This window comes from Gobius niger, assembly GCF_951799975.1.
Source record: "Gobius niger genome assembly, chromosome: 24".
NCBI classification, from domain to species: domain Eukaryota; kingdom Metazoa; phylum Chordata; class Actinopteri; order Gobiiformes; family Gobiidae; genus Gobius; species Gobius niger.
The window spans coordinates 10,431,362-10,455,367 of NC_136875.1; the positions used below are offsets into that span (position 1 = coordinate 10,431,362).

Consider the following 24,006-nt stretch of genomic DNA (forward strand, 5'->3'; position numbering starts at 1 on the left):
TCCACTCATCACATCACCCCAGTTCTGCAGCAGCTCCACTGGCTCCCCATTAAACATCACATTCAATACAAGATCCTTCTCCTCACCTTCAAATCTCTGAATAACCTGGCCCCTCCTTATCTCACTGAGCTCCTTCATGTGCCTACTCCCTCCCGCACCGTCCGGTCCTCCTCTGCCCCTCAGTTGTCAGTACCTACTGCCCACTTAGCCACCATGGGTGCTCGAGCTTTTAGCCGCTCAGCCCCAAACCTCTGGAACTCACTCCCCGCTGAACTCCGTCAAATCTCTGCCCCTTTTTAAATCTCACCTCAAAACCCACTTATTTAAAGTTAGCTACTTACCTTGGTGTGTTTTATTTTGTTATGATTTTCTCATTGTAGCTCATGTAAGGTGACCTTGGGTGTTTTGAAAGGCGCCGACAAATAAAATGTATTATTATTATTATTATTAAAGCACTTCTCTACAAATATTAGTTTTGCACATCATATATGACCCAATGGCTATAAATATAATAATAAATATTTCGTCAAAATTATCTTGGGGCCAAAGATTTTATGATGTTGAAGGGCCAAATTTTAGACGTTGCCTATACCCCGTTCTAGTTTTCCTCAGACATTCAAGAGTTTGAACATGAGGATTTAATTACTAAATCTTAAAACCTGTTTATACTGAAGGGAATCTTTCTATACCTTCGCCTCCACTTCTAGTGATTAAGGCCACACATGTGACAGGGTGTTGCTGTTTGGATAGTAGCACAGTGTGAAACTAATTGTCAGTCCAAAAACCTCCAAAAATAAAATCAAAAAGATCCCGCCGAATGTGATTAAGTGCTTTAAATAAATGAATATTCTACTTGGTTAGTTGGTCAGTGTCAAACTGTCTATGCAACCACTTTGATTTGAATGGCCATGGGAACTACTATTTTCTATTGTTATATTGCCCCTCCTGGAACCGCCACCTTAACGTGGTGGAGGGGTTTGAGCACCCGAATGATCCTAGGAGCTATGTTGTCGGGGGCTTGTGCTCCTGGTAGGGTCTCCCAGGGCAAACTGGTCCTAGGTGACGGGTCAGACAAAGAGCGGTTCAGACGCCCCTTATGAGAGACCAACAGGCTCGGTTAACATCGTTAGCCCGTCCTTCCGTGGACCCACCACCTGCAGGAGGAGCCATAAGGGGCAGGTGCAATGTGATCTGGGCAACTCCAACAGCTGCCCCCACGACCCGGCAACGGACAAGTGGAAGAAAATGGATGGATGGATATTTCAACATTTAGTTAAATCCCAACTGAAATCATTCCCGCACTCATCTCATCCTTAAATACTGTTCTGCTCAGGAGCAGTGGTGACCCACGGTGACCACATCTCAGTCGGCACAGCAAAAACATCCAAAGCAGAAAGACCCCAGTCAGACAGGAACAAACGTTTTTTTTATTTTATAATGCAAACTGCAACATATGAATTATATTATTTACTCAAAGGAGCAGGAGAAAGGTCCTATACCCGTGGCATTAATCACACACTTTGTTAAATCTAAGTCCGGCACACCCTCAAACAAAATGTACATTCCTTTAGACGAAATTCATCCGTCCTTCGCTCCGACGTCGATATCTCCACGGACAGCGCAAAGAAAATCCTGACTTCAATAAACTGGGTCAGAGACTTTTAAGGGACTGGGCAAAATATCAGTGCAAACCTTCTGCACAATGGATCACTACCTCTAGATTCCATACAAGTTGTGTTAACAAATTCACCCAAATTGTTAAATATCAAATAATTGATAAAGTTAATTTCATTTTTTTTGTTAAGTTTTTTTTTTCTTTTCTTTTTTTTACTTATTTAGACAAAAGGCCTCAGGAGAGCACAATAGCTGAAACTGAACCGAAGTCGCTCAGTTATTGCAAGGATAAATAATATTTACAAGAGAAAGAAAAGGAGTCCACAATAATCTGATTTTTAAAAAAGAACAAAATATTTCTTAAAACGATGTCAGACGTTTTGGGGTTTCAAAAGTTCCAAAAAGCGCTGTGGGTTCTTGCAAAAAAACATCTCTGTTGCCTTTCAGTCCATCAAGTCTTGGAAAGTTGAAGAGAATAAGGTTAGTAGCAGTTGATTGTGCGGCAAAGGAAAAAAAAACAAAAAAAAAAAGTTGCCAGGGAGGAGACAAAATACAGTGAAATAGACAGGAGTCTGTTGTGGAAAAGATCTGAAGTTGTGTGAAGTAGCACCAATGGTCACTGCGGGAGGAGGAGCACAGAGTGGGAGGGGGAGGGCGGGTGGGGGGGAGGAGTTCATGTGCCCCGTTCGTAGTCGGGTTGTGTGCAGCTTATGCAGACATAGTCCTCGCTCTCGGCCCGTTCTGAAGACAGGCCCACACACACCTGATGGAACCACTGGTTACAAGTGCCGTCGCACTGGACCCAGTTCACCTGAAAAAGAAGAAAAGGGATGAGTAAATCTTTTGGAACTGACAGCAATATTTAAAGGAATAGTGATACCAGGAGTAATTTGGCATCCGCACAGTAAAGTGAAGATTACTGCGCGGATTTCAAACTACTCCTGGTATTATTACGCCTTACAATATAGTTCCCCCTTTTATCCGCTTAGAAAATCCACATTGTTTAATTTTGTGTAATTATACTTTGTAGTGGAACACTTCACGTAACCATATTTAAATAGGGAAAACGTGAAGAGCTTGGTAGCTTCTATCTTGACCTGTTTTGGAGCTATAGTGGAGAGAGGGAGGCTAAATGCTAACGCCGTCTGCGCTGTGTTTACGTGATTGAAGGCACGGAGGAAGATCAGACAGGTCCTAAAGAACTCGTCAAAGTTAAGGTAAGAACATATCTCAGTATGTAAAAACGGTGGCCTATTCCTTTAAAGCTGCACTGCGGAAGATTGGCAGCTAACAGCCAGGCTAGTCCGGGAAAGTTTGCTAGCCTGTTCAATGTTTTTTCCCCCTAGCCGCTAGCATTTAGCTATCAAACATCGCAAATATGAACGATCCAGATGTTTTCAGCTGTTGTCAATACATTAGGGTGATGTCAAAGCCTAGTTAGATACAATTAATGAATGTAGAGATAGTTGAGATTTTATTCTAGATAAAAATTAGAATGTAAAAGTGGCCTCAGAGCTAAACGCTAAATCATGTTCAGTCGAGTTTCTGTTTTTTGTGTGTGGCATCTGACAAACATCTTATGTTAATGACGGAGGAACCAGAGAATATAAATGCCAGGGTTAGGGTGCAACTTGCTATACTTTAATACAGGGTCTGGCTTCACCATTTATTTGTAAGAGCACTCAATTCAAACCGGTGCGGGAAGCCATTGGCTAATAGAAGTACGTATTTGTAGGAATAACAGCGTTTCTGTGATTTCTACCTGTGATCTATAGCCAAAGGAAAGCAGCAACATTGCCATGGAGACGAGCTGGTTACCAACACACTTACAAGTCAGGTCTGAGAGAATCTGATCTATTTACTGGATGAAATGTTCCACTGTAAGTTTAAATGAGTGACTGACTAGTAGCATCACAAACAACACTTTCCATAATTTTTTTACTGGTTTACCATTATGGAATATACCCATTTTCCCAGAATACTTGAGTTTTGACAGATTGGACGACTCAATCCTTTAAGTCCGTACCTCGTCTCCCTCTGGCTCCCTGCACCACGGCGCCGCGCACAGACTGTAGTCCTCCTCAGACTCTGAGCCGGCCGGGTCCGAGGTGTGGACGGGAGAACAGCTGCTCCGCCTCCTCTCCTCCCTCCTCTCGCTCCTCTCCTCCTCCCTCCTCTCTCGGCTCTTCTTCGACTTCTTTTTGCGGGACTTCTTCGCTTGATCGCTGAGCTGAGAATCAGAGCTTTCCTTGCGCTTTTTGGTCCGTTTGCTCTGACCGTTTTCCTTCGACGGACTGGAACCACCGTTCTGTATTCCAAAACCAAAATGTAAGCTGAAGATCATAATTTAATAACGTTGAATGGCTAGAGTACACGTACCTTCCCATGCTGTGGACTCCTCTTGTGATGATGGTGCTCCCTCTCTGGGCTGTGTTTGGGTGAAGGTGAAGGGGGTGGGCTCAGTTTGTACATTAAATATCTGTGCAGCTGCTCCGTCTCTGGCAAAGTCACCTGCAGCAGGAACCCCTCCACCAGCAGCTCGTCCAACTCCGACGGAAGTGCTGAGGGAAACAAAGACATTTCCAGTTAACGGCCATTCTGAATTAGGATCAACACTTAACCAAGCTAAAACTTTTTAATAAAGAAGCCAACTTATTGTGCAATACTGAATCCAACAGCAAGTAGCAAAAGTGGGAAACATAGTCACCATAGAGTGGAAGTGAGGCGTGCTCTGTGTAGAAAGGTGAATCGTGTCGTTCCCAGTCTGAGCGTGAAGGCAATCTGTGGCTCCCTCTCCCCTGAAACAAGATCGCAAACCAAAAACATCAACCACACACATTTTATTAAAGCTATTTCACCATTCTGCTGTTATTTTGCCATCCTAAGGCATTGTCCTACACCTTCAGCCCATCCATCCATCCATCCATTTTCTTCCGCTTTATCCGGGGCCGGGTCGCGGGGGCAGCAGTCTCAGCAGAGATGCCCAAACTTCCCGATCCACACACACCTCCTCCAGCTGTTCTGGGGGGACCCCGAGGCGACACCAGGCCAGCTCGGAGACATAGTCCCACCACCGTGTCCTGGGTCTTCCACGAGGCCTTGTCCCACTAGGACATGCCTGGAACACCTCCCGCGGGAGGCGACCAGGAGGCATCCGGAACAGATGCCCGAGCCACCTCAGCTGGCTCCTTTCGACGTGAAGGAGCAGCGACTCTACTCCGAGCTCCTCCCGGGTAACTGAGCTCCTCACCCGATCTCGGAGGGTGCGCCCAGCCACCCTGCGAAGGAAACTCATTTCGGCCGCTTGTATTCGCGATCTTGTCCTTTCGGTCATTACCCAAATCTCATGACCATAGGTGAGGGTGGGAACGTAGATCGATCGGTAAATCGAGAGCTTTGCCCCGACTCAGCTCCCTCTTCACCACGACAGACCGATACAGCGACCGCATCACTGCTGACGCCGCACCGATCCGTCTATCGATCTCACGCTCCATCCGTCCCTCACTCGTGAACAAGATCCCGAGATACTTGAACTCCTCCACTTGAGGCAAGGACTCCCCACCGACCTGAAGAGGGGAAGCCACCTTTTTCCGGTGGAGAACCATGGCCTCGGATTTGGAGGTGCTGATTCCCATCCCGGCCGCTACACACTCGGCTGCAAACCGCCCCAGAGCGTGCTGAAGGTCCTGGTTTGTTGAAGCCAACAGAACAACATCATCCGCAAACAGCAGAGATGAGATCCTGAGGCTCCCAAACCGGACACCCTCCGGCCCCTGGCTGCGCCTAGAAATTCTGTCCATAAAAGTAATGAACAGAACCGGTGACAAAGGGCAGCCCTGGCGGAGACCAACACGCACCGGGAACAGGTCTGACTTACTGCCGGCAATGCGAACCAAGCCCCTGCTGCGGTCATACAGGGAACGGACAGCCCTTAACAGAGGGCCCCGGACCCCATACTCCCGGAGCACCCCCCACAGGGCACCACGAGGGACGCGGTCGAACGCTTTCTCCAGATCCACAAAACACATGTGGACTGGTTGGGCGAACTCCCACGAACCCTCGAGCACCCGACGGAGGGTATAGAGTTGGTCCAGTGTGCCACGACCAGGACGAAAACCGCATTGTTCCTCCTGGATCCGAGGTTCAACTATCGGCCGGATCCTCCTCTCCAGCACCCTTCAGCCCAGAAGAGTTTAAAGCTGTTCCCTCATCAGAAACATATCTGGAGTTGTGTTAAGAGCCGCTAGCGCATCTTTAACTAATCTTTGAATCTTCACCAGTGGCTACAGCACGACGGCAGCTCCCAAAAAGCTCCCCCTCAGGTCCTACGTTTCCAAAATATGCTTCCCTCACCTCTCCATCTTTCACGTTTTTTTCCCTAACCGTGAAACTTAACTGTTACTCATTTCTAACACGCACAATCCTACACACACTCTGACTGTTATAAATTATACTCTTGTGATTGTTTTGAAACGCTACCTTCCCCAGTCGCTCCAGCAGCCCGTCAGAGCAGGCCTGTTGGACCTTGTGCTGCCACTTGACCGTCCTCTCGATCAGGAACCTGAGCGCGTCTCCCTCGGGCAGCCTCACCCGGATCCGCTGCAGCGACGCCAGCAGGGGGAGCACTTTATCTAACGGAGGCTTCCTGGACCTCTGACAGAAAGGGCAGAACCAGGCCTCTCCGTACTCCAGCTGCGAGCGCTCCAGCTGCACGCAGTCGCCGTGGAACAGGTCTCGGCACAGCTCGCACCGAACCATCTCTCCAGACGGCGGCTTCTGGCAAACGCAGACGCTGAGGGCGTTGCCGTCGTCGGCCGTGGAAAACCGGGACTCGTTTGAAGTTCGGAGAGCCAACAAGAGCTCCATCTCCGTGCAGTGGACTTCCACGAGTGTCGCCATCTGAAGAGAAGGCATTTAAGAAGGAAATTTGACACACCGCACACGCATTTCGTGGGTGTAAAAGGTTTCGTTTTCCACTCACAGCAGAGGCAGAGTCCTTGCTCTCTGAAAGGGCCTTCTCTACGTCACAAACAGTGTCCAGTCGCGAAGGACTTCTTCTACTCGTTTGTGACATCTCTTTTCCTTTTTTGGACTTTGACCTCAACAAGCCAGGGCCTACATCGCAGCGAGGACAGAGCACCTGGGAGAGCAACGGACATGAAGTCACAATATTACACATGGAAAAAACAACAACATCCTGCTACCTATAATTATCTGCTTCCTAATGCACGTTCCAGATTTTAAAAACAAGAAATGCGACACATAATAAAACCAGAGTATGACAAAAAAATGTACAACTTTCTGGTGCTAAAAGTGAATAAACCGATCCAGGGAAGACTTTCTAGGTCAATGTTCGGTGTCATCTTTACCTCGAGCAGAGAAAAGTGCGAGTTCCGCAGCAGGAAGGTCTTGGCGGCGCTCTCTTTCCACGCCTGGACGTCACTGACCAGAGCCTCTAGTCGTCCAAGCGGCTCCAGTTTCACCGGGATCGAGTCCGCTCTCTGCAACAGCTCCGAGAGGGTCTCCAACACCGGGATCCGACCACCCAACTACACATTACAAAAACAAAACGGTGGAAACATTAATCGCTAATAACAAGATATTTATTCATGACTTCGTGACTTAGTACTCCTGATCTTTTTATAAATGTCTCTGCTGTTATTTCTGAAGCGTGTGTTACCTGTAGCGCCTCTGCCTCTTGTACCCAGCTCCTTGCCCTCTCCACGGTGTCCTTCAGCTCCAGGCAGTTGGGCAGAAACGCAGGAATGTTGTCCACCTCCTGAAGCGCCTCGTTCAGGGCCTCGATGCTCTGAAACGGCCTGAAATCACACGCAGGAGCTTTGTTAAAGACTCGCCTTTAACAATTGAAAAACACACACTCACACATAAACAGTGGAAACGGGTGCCTATCAGTTACATTTGCAGACAAGTAATGCGGACTCACCTGTTCTCCATGAGCCCCAGGGCCCTCTCCTCCCACTGCTCCGACACCGTGAGGAGCTCCTGGAGCCTCGCCATGGCCTTCTCCACGGAGCCGTGCGGCGCCAGGCCCACGCCCTGGTCGATCAGCCTCCTCATGGTGTCTAGGCAGAGGGCCTCGGGCTGGGAGCTGTGCTGGGCCACCGTCTCCAGCCAGCGCGCCTGCTCCAGCCTCTCCCTGAGCACCGGCCGCTGGGGCAGCTCCACGTCCAGGCCCAGGCTCAGATCCAGCAAGTCCTGGAGCTCCGACGGGCTGGGGGACTCGTCTGACAGGAGCCGAGCGCTGCGCTGCTCGAAATCCTCCACACGAGTCAGCAAATCCTACAGCGGGACAAAAACATGGGGAATTTTAAGCATCTTCGAGTGCAGCACTGTGTACAGCATCTTGACAACTAGGATGCAAAAGCAGAAAGCAGGGAGACGGCAGTTTTTCCAAGATGTTCAACTTGGAAAAGATGAGATCAACACACAACATTGGGTTATGGCTTGTTTTAAACGTTATCGATCTTGGTGGTCCAATACAGTTGGTGTTTTGCAACCCACTGTTGGTAGGTGACATCCTCTTAGTAATAAAAAAAATAACATAAAGCAGTGACTCCTCTGCGTACCACTATTATTATTATTATCGATTATGTTCCTGTTTTGCAGAGGTACTACACAGTTTGAGCATCCACACTCGAGCTAGGAGAGTGGAATAAAAATAATTTTGTGGCATTTGCTCCCATCTGTGTCTGCTCAGATTTCCTTGTAGTTAGAAAGTAGCTTGTTTTTAGCAGTGAGCAAACATAAAGCTACAGCTACAGCTTGACCCCTGCCTCCACATTCTGCATCACTATGAGTTCTGTTTTTTATTTGTATTATGTATAGAGGCGATAATCAGGCCGACATGTTTGTGAATCCCTCATCTTATCTGATGAAAATAAGGAAACTACAGATCTCTTGGGACTCACCCTGAGCAGTGGGGCCTGTCGGATGTTGCAGGGAAGAGCGTCCAACTGTCGAACAAACGACCGCAGCTCCTCCACTGTGAGCTCGTTTTGGCTCTGAGATTTACCGCCACAGGTGCGATACCTGGGACGACAGGGAGACACAATATTCAGACATTTCCTTCTTTCTAGGATTTAAATGCAGCGTGAACAGGACACAAACCTGGTCTGTCTCTTCCCATTGAGTAGCTGCTGGGCCATCACGGCCACTTTGTCGGCCTCTGAGGCGATGATCTTCAGCTGCTCCTGGAGGTTGGCGTCGGGGAAAGCGCCGGTCTCCGCCAGCTCCACCAGACTGTGCAGCTCCTCCAGACCTGAGGGGGCGCAGGTTTGTTTGGTCAAGTGTCACATCAGTGCATATAGCCCATTCAACCCATGCGTTTTAGTTTCAAGCTCACTTCTTTTGTTTCCTTCTTTCTTCTCCAGAATCTCCGTCACGTCTCGGAGCCAGTTCTTATACGACTCCGCTCGATGTTTGACTGACGCCACGATTGGGTACAGCTCCTCCAGGGTGAACTTGTAACTGAGAAATAAGCAAACGCAGATCTATTAATGCAGATATTTTAACGTTTGAGAGTGACGTTCCTTTGTTGCAAATCCTTTTTATCTATTACAGGTATAGCATAGACATTAGCCAGGCCAGTCAGCCTCTTTAGTGTTAAATTGTAGTTAAAGTGAGTTAAAGAGAGCTTTAGTGTTGCTGATGAAGCTTCTCAGATGAAAACCACTTAGCACTGTGGCTTTATTTCAATAAGCTTCTGTTATGTTAAAAGATCTGGTGTAGCGATTTCAAACTACTCCCCATTCACCTTACCCCCCGGTACTTTGAAATTGATTTCAGATTACCCCCGCCGCAATATGCATTGTTTGTTTGGCACGGCTGTGTTAAATAGAAAATGCCCGGATGTTAATTGCTAATAATAGCTACAACTCTCATAACTTTTCATCTGGTAAGGTTAGCTTTAGTTTGTAAACTCCACAATCCTTAAGGTTAGGGCTAAGGTAAGGTTAGCTTTAGTTCGTAAACTCCACTATCCTTAAGTTTAGGGCTAAGATAAGGTTAGCTTTAGTTTGTAAACTCCACTATCCTTAAGGTTATGGCTAAGGTAAGGTTAGCTTTAGTTCGTAAACTCCACTATCCTTAAGTTTAGGGCTAAGGTAAGGTTAGCTCTAGTTCGTAAACTCCACTATCCTTAAGGTTAGGGCTAAGGTAAGGTTAGCTCTAGTTCGTAAACTCCACTATCCTTACGTTTAGGGCTAAGGTAAGGTTAGCTTTAGTTTGTAAACTCCACTATCCTTAAGGTTAGGGCTAAGGTAAGGTTAGCTTTAGTTCGTAAACTCCACTATCCTTAAGTTTAGGGCTAAGGTAAGGTTAGCTTTAGTTCGTAAACTCCACAATCCTTAAGGTTAGGGCTAAGGTAAGGTTAGCTTTAGTTCGTAAACTCCACTATCCTTAAGGTTAGGGCTAAGGTAAGGTTAGCTTTAGTTCGTAAACTCCACAATCCTTAAGGTTAGGGCTAAGGTAAGGTTAGCTTTAGTTCGTAAACTCCACAATCCTTAAGGTTAGGGCTAAGGTAAGGTTAGCTTTAGTTCGTAAACTCCACTATCCTTAAGGTTAGGGCTAAGGTAAGGTTAGCTTTAGTTCGTAAACTCCACTATCCTTAAGGTTACGGCTCCAACCGCAGTTCCTGTAAGGTATCTTATGGATGAAGAAAGCAGTTGAGAGGGGGGTAATCTGAAATCGGGGGGGTAGCTTGAAATCACGTTCATCTTATCCCCGGGGGTAATTCGAAACTGATTTCAAATTACCGGGGGGTAGCCTGAAATGGGGGGTAGTTTAAAACCTTTACACCGGTGTTGCATTCATCTTTCACCAGGACCTTGTCTTGATGGGAGAGCGTGACCATGTGACCACTGCACAAAACCTTGACCCTAAAGTCTCTCACTTAACGCAGCAGCGCAGGTTGTTCTGTACTCACTGCAGAGTCAGCTTGTCCGTGGGACACTGGCAGAGCTCGTGGAAGTGGTACAGACACACCATCTTCTTGGGGCGGCAATCACAGGCGAGTCCCGACAGGAAACAGGTGGTGAGGCATCTGTCGCACTGGCGCTCCTCATCGGGGAGCAGCTCGAAATCCACCTGCTGGGACCGCACCACTCCCTGGAGAGATGGAGACAAAGAGTGTAAGAAAAAGAGCACAAACAAGAAAATGGACATCTAAAAATGAAGACAAAGCTTTCCCTCTCACCAGTTTTGTGACTTTCTTCCTGAGCTCCTCCTCCTCTTGCAACATGTCTTGAACCTCTTTAGTTAACGCCGCCGCCAGGTTCACGTCCAGCGTCGGCGCCTTTACAGCCATGTTACAAACCATTTCATCGTGAGAGAACACACAGTATCTTCTCAGGTGCCGGTAGTGCTCAATGCAACTGCGCCCAATCGGCATCTGAAGAAGAAAAAAAGAAATGAGTGAAAAATGGGAAAGCCCAGCATGTTTGGTTGAACTTCTTATGTACAGGTAACTTTCTACTTTAGGAAACACTATAAACAGTATTTTTGCTTTCTATTTGTGGAGATTTCAAATATTTATAGTGGTATTCATAGGGATAGTTTACCCAGTCCATGGTGCAGAAGTTGACAGCCTCAGCGAAGTTGAAGCCTTGGTTGAATCCACTGTGGTACGCTCTCGGAAACGTGATCACAAACTCTCCAGCGCATTGGTTTGTCCGAAAGACCTTAAATATGGAGATCCAAGGATTACTCAAAGATGCGCGAGAGAGTCAAAACACAGGGTATGTTTTTGATGAGAGAACAACATGGTAACAAGATAAAAAAAACAGTCTACTTTAAGTGATGGGATGTGAGTATTTCCTTATTCAATGGTATGACAGCGTTTGAATGGAAACAGGTTCTTGTGTTGGACTCACTGGGACTCCGTGGTTCATGAGTGTGTTGGGGTTCATGATGGTGACCAGCTGATGCAGCAGATCGGGCTGACACTCGAACAGCTCCGGAGCCAGTTTCCTCATTACCGACTCCAAGTGTTCAGCTGCGTAACAGGGAACTCCATACCACGTCTTGGGCTCCCCCCTGGAATGTAGACAAACACTTGATATATCCTCACGCTGTGTGATTAAGGCGGGCTGTGCACCATCACTTTTTTATACCAGTGCTTTATCAATACTCTGACACCTGAACGACTGTTTTACTTTATTCGATGCCTATACTAAAATATTTGTTTTCTACAGTAGAACCAGAAAAAGTAATGTGGTGTTGAAGATGTGCAAATTTACATTTCTCCAATGTCACGAAATGTGTGGAAAAAGGTGAACAATTTGAGAAGAAACAGGGGGGAAATTGGGAGAAATTGTGTCAAAAATCAGGGGAAAAAATGTGAAAAAGGAATAAATTGGGAAGGAAATAGAGAAAACATTAGCAATAAAAATGGGAAAAAATTAGGGGGGAAAAAATGGAAAACGAGAAAAAGTGGGGCAAAAATCAGGGGAAAAAAGTGGAATATCGACAACAACAAAAAACAAAACATTGGACTCATTTTATTTTTGGAAAAATTGGGCAAACATTTTGATTTGAGCGTTAATGTTGTCCCTGTACCAACAGCATCAAAACTCTATTATTATCATTATTATTATTATTTTTTTTTTCCCAGAATACCATACTGGTATCTGACGGTACCCAGCCCTAGCGATCGGAGCTGTCGCTAATGTCGCTAATGTCGCTAATGTCGCTAATGTCGCTAATGTCGCTAATGTCGCTAATGTCGCTAATGTCGCTAATGTCGCTAATGTCGCTAATGTCGCTGAATGACTTGTGTGTTTTACCAGTGCAGGTAGTTGATGGAGTAGCTCCAGTGGTCCTCGATGTGCCAGCAGAAAGAGGAGAAGCACATGCCCACGTACAGCCAGGGCAGCTTCATGCCGCAGATGTCCGCTGTGATGTGGGTGAGCACCGAGGCGTCCAGCACTGGCATGTTGTTCAGGTTCCAGCCGCTGCTCACGTATTGCTGAAGAGAGTGAACAATGAAACCTCACTCTCACTAACAGATCAGGTGACAGACGGCTACTGGGTCACTCTGTCTAAACAACAGTGTCATGATACGACTACTTCAAAGGTACGCAACATCAATACCTCTAAAGGAATAAACTAGTATTTCTTTGGTATTCAGTATTTTCTGTGTAGATTATTTAAGTGTGGATGAAAATAAACCCGTACCTCGTCCTCTGGAGAGACCTGGAAGTGGCCGTTCTTCAAAGGAAACCCGCTGCCGAACTCTTTAGACGCGATGTCCGCTCCGTACTCCACCGTGACGTCCTCCTCGATGGTACTGACCAGACGCCAGAACTCCTTCTCCACCAGCTCCGTCGGCACCATCTGCAGGACAACAGCAAAACATATTTTAACGTCGATTTAAACAAGGCTTGTATAACAAAAGAAAAAAACATCAGCAGTGAAGTGGCTCACATGAACTGGCATGTTGAAGTAGTCCGACTTGAATGAATCGGCCATGTCCCCGAAGGCCTGCAGGGTGTAGCTCCTGCTCGCCTGCTCGAACCCAAACGCAGCTTGAGGCTTCCCACACTCCTGCGAGAACGGAAACAGATATTCATTAACGGTGTTCATTTACTCAGTTCAGTGGTGGCATTTTCTAGTCCTGGTTTTGGTCGAGATGAGAGGCGCCTCGGGTTCTTCTTATTCCTTTTTTATTTGAAGAGCCAACACGGAAATACAGAAGCGGATTATCTAATAATAAAGAGGAACATACTGTTTTGGTGTCTCGAGTAACTTTTGACAGTCTCTTAAGGGTAAAAATTAAGCTGATGCTCTGAACAAAACCAAAAAAAAAGCACCAACACCCACCAAGTTTGGCCCACGTGCTTTACTTTAGACACCCGGGGTCTAGATACAATTCAAGGTTTAGTCCATTTGCTGCAGGAAATCTACATCTTGCTCAGGGATTACGGTTGACAACTCCCTTTGGAGCCTGGCAAATGTTGAAGAAATGTTGATTAATGTGCATTGTCCCTGTTGAAGTAAATTAAAGGAAGTCTAAATGTATTACTAATTTTATAAACTGTGCAAACTCGACCACCTGATCTTGCATTTTGATGTAAAGTAAGTAAAGATATATAGGGCGGAATTTGATGGTTTACTTCCAAATTTCACTCTCTCTCTTTCGTCACTTTGCAAACTTACAGACCATCACTTTAATAAAATAAAAAAATAAAAATGTATTTGTGTTTTAACTTTGTTTAGCCCAGATTATTATTATGTAGCAACTTTTCCTTTAAGATTCTTTCAGACGTAGGTCAATCCTCACTCCCCCCCCAAATTTTAGTTCATTAAAATAACTACCAGCAAAATATATTGGTTATTGATATATATTTTACATATGGTTCTAGTAGTACCATTTTTGTACTTACAATAACTTTTATTTTTTCTCTCTTGTGCAGAAAGTGCCAGTTCAGCGTACGGTTTAGGATATTGTTGTGCTTGTTAGTCGAGGTACAAAACTAAGGTGTGGTTTTCGATCCTCATTAATGGCCCCTCTAGAGGGAAAGAAGTCAAACCTGAACACTATTTCTCACAGTAAAACGCTCGAGGTGATGAGGAAATTTACTTTATTTATCCTGAACATGAAATACATTGTAAAAAGAGATATGGCAGGTGTAGGAGTTGTTAATCTCTATGTGGAAACTAAAAAGTCATTTATAATCTGGACAATAAACAAAAGAAAACTCTGTATAGGGGATGCATGGATGGAAAGCCCCAGGGGTACGGGACACAGCATAGGGGCGTGGTCGTTAGTCTGGCTTTTATGCTTTCAAATAACTATTCCATCTACACTGCACATTTTCAATAACTTTGGGAGCACTGACATCTGAGAAAAGATTGAAATGCCAGATTTGCTCAATGTGGCCATCATTGTAGGGGGGGGGGGGCAATATACCGACCTGTGCCAGACACTTGGGGCACCTCCAGTCTCCTTTGGGCACGTCCTGGAGTGGGGGGAGGAGGCAGAACGTGTGGTAGCTGTCGTCGCAGCCGTCGCACAAGAGCAGCCGGTCCTCCGCGTTCCCCTGCCCGCACACCAGGCACATGTAATGGTCCACCTGGAGGGAGGCATCGCCAGGTTAGCTCAAGGGGAAGAGTTAAACATGCAGAACGCTGTCTCAAATTAAATAAAAATCATATTGATCCCGTGGTTACACAACATTTTATTAATTTACTGTTAGTGCATCGAGTTGTTTTTGGCTAACTTCCTGTTTGCTAGTGTCAGGTCAATAAAACAATAACACATTTTATCCTTTAAAATAGCCGAGGGAGTTTCATAAAAATCATCAATCGTCAAATTATCGTGCACTTTTAGCTTAAAGGCTAAAACATCTACATTTAATAGTATATTGCAAGTATTTAGCTACGATGAAAAGCTTTTAATATGTTTGAAATAATCAAACAACAACTGCTTGTTTAATTCCACAAACTACAAACGTTTTCCCTGTTACAATAAGACAGGGTAAACTCCATAGGACAGTAAACAGTCGTTACCCTAGGAAGTGAGCAGGAAGTTGGTCTGCCCTGTTGTTCTGTACACGGAGCCTAAAGAAAATGTTTTTAAAGTTCAGTGCATTGTCAGAGAATCTTAAGCTTAGTATTTGCCCTCTGTTGTCTCAAAAAGACAACAAAGCTACTACTAAACATTTGGTATCGTAAAAAGGGCAATTTATTAGCTGGAATAACATTTGATTAAAAAAAAGTACAACTGTCTATACACGTTTTCTCCAATGGTGCAGTCCTACTGTTGGTTTCCCCTTAGATTTGTGCAGCAAAACAAATCAAACCTTACCTTATTTGTTGGTTTGTTGACTGTGTTCAAAACAGCTTCATCGATGTCCGTTGGGTCCTCGGGCTCCTCTTTAATCTCGGTCACAGCCATTCTCACTGGAAGAAAGAAAACACAGTTATTAACAGACACAGTGTCCGACACAAAGCTGTATGATTGGTCAGGTTAAATATTACAGTGATAAAAATATACATGTGCCTTCCCCCCCCCCCCGCAATTAAAAAGTTTCTCACTTGGTTCTCGTTTAACAGGAAAAGTCCCCATTCTCCTCATTCTCAGAGCTGGACGAGTGTCACAGACTTCACCTGGTTCAATCTTTATTTTCTGCCAAATAAAAGAGCGTCAAACATAATTTTCCGGCAAAACCGTGACTTCTGAGTGAAGGACGTGCAAAAAACCCACCTCGGCCCTCATCCGTTTGGCCCGGCGCGCGATGGTGCAGGTCTCCTGGGGCTGGACCGACTGCCGCTGAGGGATGTCGTGGGGCGTGTACTCCTGATCTTTAGTGTCATTCGTCAAACTCGCTTTCTGAAATGACAGAGAAGCATCATCAGGAAACGGTCATCTTACAATTGCCCTGATGAGATTTTGGAACCCCTGGATTAGAGGATGCTCATATCTGACACTTCTGTTCAACACTTGGATCATAAAAGCTGCCCTTTAACACAAGCTAATACAAAATAAATAGGCCGGGGTGTGGTCTAGGGGAGATTGTTTTGTAAATGCCACTTTCAAAAGCCGGCAGACGTACAGAGAGGTTGGTTCCGGTTTGAAACAGGTTGTACGGGTACAAGATCCTCTCGTAGTGGGCCCTGAGGTGGGACCCGATGGCCTTCCCCGGAGAGAAACCCATCTTCACCGAGATCTTTGACCAGTGACGGTCTCGGCAAACGACCTCAAAACCTCCTTCTTCATTCACCAACTGCGGAGAGAGCGGGGAAAAACATCCTTCATGTTAAAAGTATTACATTATTTCTGTGTAGTTGTGTAGTAAATGTAGGAGGAGAACCTACAACCCTGACATTTAGGTTTTGGGAATGTTCACCTTGTTGAGTTGGTACAGGTCCAGTATCTTCCTCTCCACGTGAGGGATCTTCAGGGTCGACCCTTGGAGCTCCCAAAACTTCGCTATTTGATCCAAGAAGTTCAGCTTGACCCTGGTCTGAGCCTGGAAAGAAAATGTAAGAAATAAACATTCAGCCGATAAAAGTAAAGCTAGGATTAAAAAAAAAAGTGAAATAAACCCAGACCTCGAGCTCGTTGAGCCGCTGGATTCTTGGGGTGAATTTGAGCCGGTCCACGTCGCAGGCGAAAGGAGGCTGCCATTCCTGAAGACGAGAGGACATTTGGGTAAGTGTTTAAACAAATGCTTAGGTCAACACTGAAGGCAAATGTCAGGAACACTGTGCGGGGCTTTTGCTTAAAAACGGGATGTGTCGGGCAGAGAAGCACAATCCAAAACTCAAGCTTCATTCATTAAAGAACTTTTACAATAACACACATTACTACTACTACAACAACTACTACAGTAATGAAGCCGAGTCGCCCTCCACACCTTAGATGTTTACGAGGCCGCAGCTGGAATGAACCATCCGGAAGTGATGAGTTTGCAAATGTTTAACAGCCTGAAATGACCTCATACACAGCACATAAAGAACAGGACGGACTTTTAACGTTACGCCCAAATAATATTGTCAATACACAAGCGAGTACAGCCACCAAATGTGTCCAAGTGACCCAAAGCCTTTTGTCTCAGCAGGGGGCTAACAATGTGGCACTTGCACTGTTTTTCTCATTAGTTTAGCCCACAAAACTACGCAAAAGACAAGCATGTGTGAGCGCTTCCTCACTTTTACAAACACTATTGATTAAACAAGTGTTGAAGTTAAGCTACAAAGTTTAGCGCTGCTTCTAGCAAACGACGTGAAGTCAGTGAATTTGACCGTTTGACCCGCAGTCCGACCTACGCCCTCCATGTTGAGGGACAGGATAACCGCTCTGCCGCAGTGACACAAGGAGGACTTTCTCCTCGCTCAAAAGGTACAACTCTAGTGTTAAAAATAAACCACTTAAGAAATGTCACTGCCACTCCCATGTTTTGAACATTTACATTCTGATTAGGACATATTTTGAATTCCTTTTCGTCGGTAAAGCTGTAGCATTCTGGGAACACAAATCTTTCTGTGTCCCATCAAGGCCAACAGCAACTGAAGATGATAAGATGTTCCTCCAAAAGAACAGTGGGCTCATTGTAGACCGAGGTGGGCAGGAAAGAAGCTACAAACTGGTAAAATAACAGAACACTTCTGTCCGAGCATAGAGGCAAGATTAAGCACAATCAGGAAATCCCAGGGGAGAGTTATTTTGGTAACGCCATTTACAAACAATAATAATAATTTTTAAAAAAAAACAGTCACCAGAGGTTTTATGTTTAGGTCTGTACAAACATGGATGTGATGCGTCCACTGCAGGCGTATAGATACAGACGGCATCTCGTCATAGAAAGGGGCGTGGCTTCGCCGAGGGGGAAAATAGAATCTTTTGGGAAACACAATTTTCCCTCTTTTTAGCCATTTTCTGTATTTATCACATACAAATCAAGTCAAGTGTAAATCGGGTCCATATGGATATTTTCTCACAGCAGATTGTTCAGTAGAAGTGAAAAAACGGCAGTTGTAGCAAGCGCTAGCTAGCCGTTAGCATTGGCCCGATGCTAACATGTAGCATCATGTTAGCATTCTCCATTTTTTTTATGTATTTATGGGCTGTTGAACCTCTTTGCTCCTCCCCATGACTTTGTATCTTTATTTAGTAGAAAACTATATTCATAATTCAGCATTTGCTAAAGTAGTTTTTCAATAATTAGAGAAAGTTTAGATATTTTCAAAATTGTTTTCCCCCTTAACTGTTTTCAAACATGACCATATATGGATGATTCCAGAGATGCCGTCTGTATCTATCCACACTTTTTTCACCGAGGGGATGCATTTTGCCGAGAAACATTCAACTGGTGCCACTGTGCTGCCACATGGTCATGTAAGCTTGGAACCTTAATGCCAACATGTTTGTAATCGAGGTTATGATTGTGTAAAATCTATAAAAATGCAGCAAAAAATACCAAATCTGGGAGAAACCTGAGGACAAACAAATATGTGTCTGAGAGCTGAATGATTACTTACTTATTTCTACGCAACGCCTTAGAACTATTTTATAATGTAGATAATGGACCCATTATCTACATTATATCAAATTATTTTATAAGAGCAAAAAAAAAAAAAAGTCAATTTCATTGTTTGTACGAGTGGTCAGAACTAAACCTAAATACATCAGAACTACCCACAAGGCAAATCATCATTCTAAAGGGGACGAATTGGCTTTCACAGTCGATCACTCAGACTTTACCAAATCAGGACTAAACAAGCTCTCGAGCTGGACTAGAGCAGGCCTAAAAAAATACTGCTTGTAAACCTGATCAAACTTTAGTCGACTTTAATGCTGACTTTCATTATATTTAGGACCGAGGCATCACTTGCTGCTGACATCTCAGCCGTTCAGAAGAAGCCACAATGCAAATTCAGAACAGGAAATGGAAACTGCAACCTGCAACCAGATTCAAACCTACTAAAAAAAACAAAAACAAAACAATAGCCTCCACAGCTGCGTCTCCAAACTGGCCTAAAGTGCTTCAGTCAGTGGAAGTTTCGACCTACAGATCTATAATAAACCTATGGCCCTAATTTCACATGGTATGAAACCTGTGGGTGCCATATTGTGCCAAATGCTTCAGAAAAGTACTACAAGAGTGACATGCAGCATTTGCTTTTGCACAATCCTCCTGTCTTTAATCCGTTGGGAGCAGTGGGCGACCTCAGGGACCCTTCTGCAGATCTCAAGCCTGGATCTGGATCTTGTCATGTCAGGATTATCTCGCTGGAGGATTAGGCTAATGTTTAGGGCACCTCGGCAATAGCTACACTTAACACACTGACTTAGATCATGAAGAACATAAACACAGCTGAAACTGGGAAAAGTTCAAGTCAAACTAGCAAGTTACTTTTCAAACAACTTCCGGAGAGGAAAATAGAACTGGCCTACTGCAAAAATGTGTAACAAAAGCAGTACAGGTTTTTGCAAATCTTAAACTCCCTACTAGGACCTTACTGCACGGCGAGCACACCGCCCACAAATTTGCATGTTTTCTTTGTGGTTTATTCAAGACAAAAAAATGCATTTGGTGCATTTAAAACAGCCTTTCATGTCGTCCATCGCACGACCAATGAAACGAGAAAGAAAGTGATCAAATACAGAAATAAAAAGATGAGGCGACGGTTGGTGCAAACATGTTAAAAATATCCAGAGCAGAAGCAGCAGCAGCAGCAGCAGCAGCAGCAGCAGCAGCAGCAGCCCACATTCAACACAAAAGCCCCAGTGATGCTGGAGATCGCTTCAGGAGGAAACAGAACTGCAGATAAAGATAGAGCTCACGGCCATTTGTTTGAACTCCACTCACAAGATATTTCTAAATAAATATCTTTTGGGGGAATTAAAATGATTACACATAAACTTCATCTGAACTAGGTCACACGTTTTCTGCAAACTCAGCCAAAAACAACGAACCGAACTTAAAAAAATGTGTGAAAGTTTTAGTTCTTTTACCCTTGTTTTGAACCCGATTGTGTTTTTTTGAGGACTTCTGCTCGCTGAAAAGAAAACACGCGGTTTGTGTTTAATTTGAATAGAGCATGTCGTGTTGAAATGGTTAGATAAACTGTCGCAATAATATCGTTATTGAAATATCGCAGCGCATAAAGCAAGCTACTTCAACATCAAGCATTGTAAGTTTGTAACTTTGTAACTGGACCTGCACATGTTGTTTACAATGTGCAAGTTGGTAACGATTTTAGCACATTTAAAAAAAACAACAACCACAGTTCACCAAAGCACAAAATCAGACACATTTAGACAAAAAAGTAAAAACGGACTGAATAACATGTCACCAATGTCTCCTACTCTGAGTTAGCTGGAGTCAAAAGCTTGAGAATAGGTGTCTCTTTAGCAGCTTTCTAAACAGCTCCAACGTCTGGGAGAATCATAGCGACGCATCTTTACACACAACACATTAGATATTCAACATACTGTCGCAGTGTAAGAAAAACAACCAACTATGCAATGTTATTGTAGCCCTAAACAATAATGAGACACTGAACTGAAATGTCTGCATCCTGTGAGAAGATGAAATACTATTTGGATTTTACCGGTATAATGTAAAACCACATAATCTCTTCGCATCACTAATCCGCAACAAATAAAATATTCAAACTGACTTTCAACCAGTCCAAACTTTCATTCAAACACAAACAGGGTTGAACGAGTGTGTGAATGACAGTCTGGATGGATGGATTATGCAACAACAACAAACAAAAAATCACTACCATTCAACTATTACGCAGTGGTGCCACCATATACTATTGAATCCAAACGAACTCCAACTGCCCAGGCGGCTGTAATAACTAGGCCCGCTGTAGTGGCCTATCACAGCTCTAGCCTGCCCTCACTGAGCTCTCCAGAAGACAAGCAACACTGTAAACACAAAGTTCTTCGACCCATCATCAAAGATTTCCCCCCCCCCTCCCTGAACAATGCGCGTTTAGACGGCCGGTGTGCGTCCTAAAAGATTAAAACGCGTATTGTGAGCAGGAAGCGGGCCTGGTAAACATTTGGAGAGTCGTGTCTTTGTGCGGGACAGGCCTCGGCCGCCGTTATCAACACCCCTGCTTGCCTTTGTGCTTCTATCTGTGTCCATTATCAGACAATGTGGGCAAACACCGGGGCAACAATCCACCTACGCTTTTAGGGACAACTATCCATTGAGTAAAAGCGAAATTACGCGCTACGCTTTAGCTTTAGGGGGGGCAAGGTAATAAAGGGCAAACGATAGAATAGTTTGGTACACAACTCTTAAGACCAATACTCGTTTTGGATTCGTGAAGTGTATCAGTTTGAGGCCAATTCGTGCACTTTTGGAGAAAACTATCCATTGAGAGTAGGCTGCGTTAACGCAATATTACGCTGCGCAGTTGGCTTTAGGTGGGCCTGCTCAGAAACGTCAATCAATCAGATAGTTTGGATTGCAATCCTTAATATAAATGGTTGTTTTTGTCGAGGATTGTCACAGTGTTTTTTTGCAATTACTTGGTGTAATTTGATTCGTGGACACACCCTTCGAACAGGATCTCCCATCGCGACATAAGAATAAGGTCACGTCATGTTATAAATAGGCTACGTGGTACGTTTTCTGCTTTGTGGGGGAAAATATTCACGGTTTGTGAATGATAGTCAGGTTGAGAAGAGCGAGTATAGTGTGGGACAACCCCAACCCGACGCGAGAAACACGATGTATTATGAGGCGAAACGCAACTTGTGTTAATGCGTAATTTAGTGCGTAATTCTTTTGTATCAACTGTGAGTTCAACTATTGTCAGCGGCGTCACGTTGTGTTTGAAACTCAATCCGGCGCAAAGATAAGTGTCAAAAGTGAAATGATAAGATTGTGGAAGGTTGATTGTCCATCGAGCTACTACCCCCGTTGTCTCTCCATAAACACTGGTTCGCGGTGCACGTACAGACGGCGCTGTGGAGAACTACGGCTTAAAAAAAGGCCCGATTTGTCCAGGATGCGTTACCTAACACGGGGTAAATCCTTGAAAGGGGCTGGTGGGTGGAGAAAACTGCGCATCTAAAAGTGTTTTAACGTGAGAGAAAGGCCGAGTGGGGAAGTTCAGTTTAAAACAGTTGGTCATTTCCGTGAGTCTACTTTGCGTAAAAAAAAAAAAAACCGTTGAACCTAAATTGGAGCAAACAGGACAAAACTTGGCATTTTAATTGATTATCATTGCAATAAAGTGAGTTGATGGGGGTAGTTGTTGCTGACGGGAGCCGTGGTGATGGATCGGTCAAAAAAGTGTCCCTGCATGGCATTGCTGGGTGTATTTGTGTTGGCTGGTGGTTGGAGTACAACAGTGGAGCCCAGGGCCAAGAGCTTGAGCCGCAAACCGCCGCCATGTTGAAACCCGTCTAAAACACAACTTTGCAGCTCAAACACTGACCACTTCGAAAGACAGCGCGCCACACGCGGACCCTCGGACGCGGACGGCTTTGGGGGGGCACGTACCTGCGGGGGTCGGATCTTGCAGATGCCAGTTTTCTCCGCAATGGGTCGGATTTTGTTGATGTACGCAAACGGGTCGGAGAATTCTTCCAAGCTGGGCTCAAACACGGGGCACTCCGGGGGCGGAATGAACTCACACGGCGGCTGAGTCATTGTTGCATATTTGTGAAGGTACAGCTCCGAAATGTGATGTGCTCCCCGCGCCGAAGAAACAGCTGTTCGGGTTTATTTGTGTACGATCAGTTCATGTCCACTCTCCACTCATTGAACTCAATCGAGTTATCGAGTTGAGACAGGAGGCGGAGACATCGGCGCACCGTGTCCCTCCGCTGCACAAAGTAGACCCCGCAGATAATAAAGGGCCTGCACTGATTCACAAAGAGTTTATTATCTACAGGTTAATGTACAAATTAATGACTTATGACACATACTAAACGTGTTAAAATTCCTCGAGATAGGGCTAAACAAAGCGCCTACAAAAAACGTATTAACTTTATTTAACTTTTTAACAAACATGGGCCACAATGGCATAGACACATTTAAATATACACACATATTTAAACATAAAAAAATAGCAACCAAAATAAAAAGGTTTACGAAACAAAAATATTTTGTAATAGGTTGCTATGGCGCCCGCCCCTGCTGAGCTGCTAGTTACTTCGGCTCTACCTCTTTCCTACTTTTGCTCTTATTTTTACTTATAGACGAGTTTTTGTTTTGTTTTTTAGATACAAAAAGTAGAAAAGTATATACAGACAGCATCTCTGGAATTGCCCATATATGGTCATGTTTGAAAACAGTTAAGGGGGAAAACAATTTTGAAAAAATTTAAACTTTCTCTAATTATTCAAAAACTACTTTAGCAAACGCTGAATTATGAATATAGTTTATACTAAATAAAGATACAAAGACATGGGGTTGAGCAAAGTGGTTCAACAGCCCATAAATACATAAATAACGGAGAATGCTAACATAATGCTACATGTTAGCATCGGGCTAATGCTAACGGTTAGCTGGCGCGAGCTACAACTGCCGTTTTTTCACTTCTATTGAACAATCCGCTGTGAGAAAATATCCCTATGGACCCGATTTACACTTGACTTTATTTGTATGTGATAAATAAGTTCATATTCCACCAGAAAATGGCTAAAAAAGAGTGAAAAATTGTGTTTCCCAAAAGATTATATTTTCCCCCTCGACGAGGCCACGCCCCCTTGAGATGCCGTCTGTATCATGGGAAGACTGTAAAGTAACATGTGCAATAATCTCTGTATCAACTGCACTTTATTAACTCTTGAACGCCGACTGAAACAAGTGAATTTCTCCTTTTTGAGCTCAATAAAGGATTATCTCATCTTATCTTAATTGTGTATTTTGTGTAGATACATTTTATTTATTTATT

At 44.5% G+C, this 24,006-nt stretch overlaps 1 protein-coding gene across 2 annotated transcripts; it reads right to left on the bottom strand.

Moving 5' to 3' along the window:
* Window positions 1-1,388: 1,388 nt before the first annotated feature.
* Window positions 1,389-22,911, bottom strand: kdm5ba (lysine demethylase 5Ba). 2 transcript variants are annotated; one of them, XM_079582516.1, is made up of 28 exons: window positions 22,608-22,911; window positions 16,687-16,764; window positions 16,482-16,604; window positions 16,188-16,358; window positions 15,839-15,964; window positions 15,670-15,760; window positions 15,440-15,534; window positions 15,142-15,192; window positions 14,547-14,705; window positions 13,057-13,176; window positions 12,808-12,966; window positions 12,417-12,598; window positions 11,505-11,667; window positions 11,193-11,312; window positions 10,829-11,023; window positions 10,559-10,740; window positions 8,978-9,102; window positions 8,743-8,893; window positions 8,544-8,664; window positions 7,559-7,914; window positions 7,295-7,433; window positions 6,984-7,163; window positions 6,596-6,754; window positions 6,094-6,513; window positions 4,322-4,412; window positions 3,994-4,175; window positions 3,641-3,922; window positions 1,389-2,425 (listed from the first exon to the last, which is right to left on the bottom strand). In XM_079582516.1, the coding sequence occupies exons 1-28, from the start codon at window positions 22,755-22,757 to the stop codon at window positions 2,288-2,290; spliced, it is 4,509 nt and encodes a 1,502-aa protein (XP_079438642.1). In that variant the 5' UTR covers window positions 22,758-22,911; the 3' UTR covers window positions 1,389-2,287. The 2 variants fall into 2 exon arrangements, with proteins under 2 accessions (XP_079438642.1, XP_079438643.1); XM_079582517.1 differs by lacking the exon at window positions 15,142-15,192.
* Between the last annotated feature and the right edge of the window lie 1,095 nt (window positions 22,912-24,006).

What these genes read in the sequence shown, in the direction of transcription:
- kdm5ba (XM_079582516.1), bottom strand. Translation starts at nt 22,757, where the DNA reads ATGACTCAGCCGCCGTGTGAGTTCATTCCGCCCCCGGAGTGCCCCGTG. An exon ending in CTTCCTGCTCACTTCCTAGG is followed by an intron (nt 14,706 to 15,141) that starts GTAACGACTGTT and finishes GCCTCCCTCCAG; the next exon opens with GTGGACCATTACATGTGCCT. An exon ending in GGGAGCCAGAGGGAGACGAG is followed by an intron (nt 2,426 to 3,640) that starts GTACGGACTTAA and finishes CTTCTTTTTCAG; the next exon opens with GTGAACTGGGTCCAGTGCGA.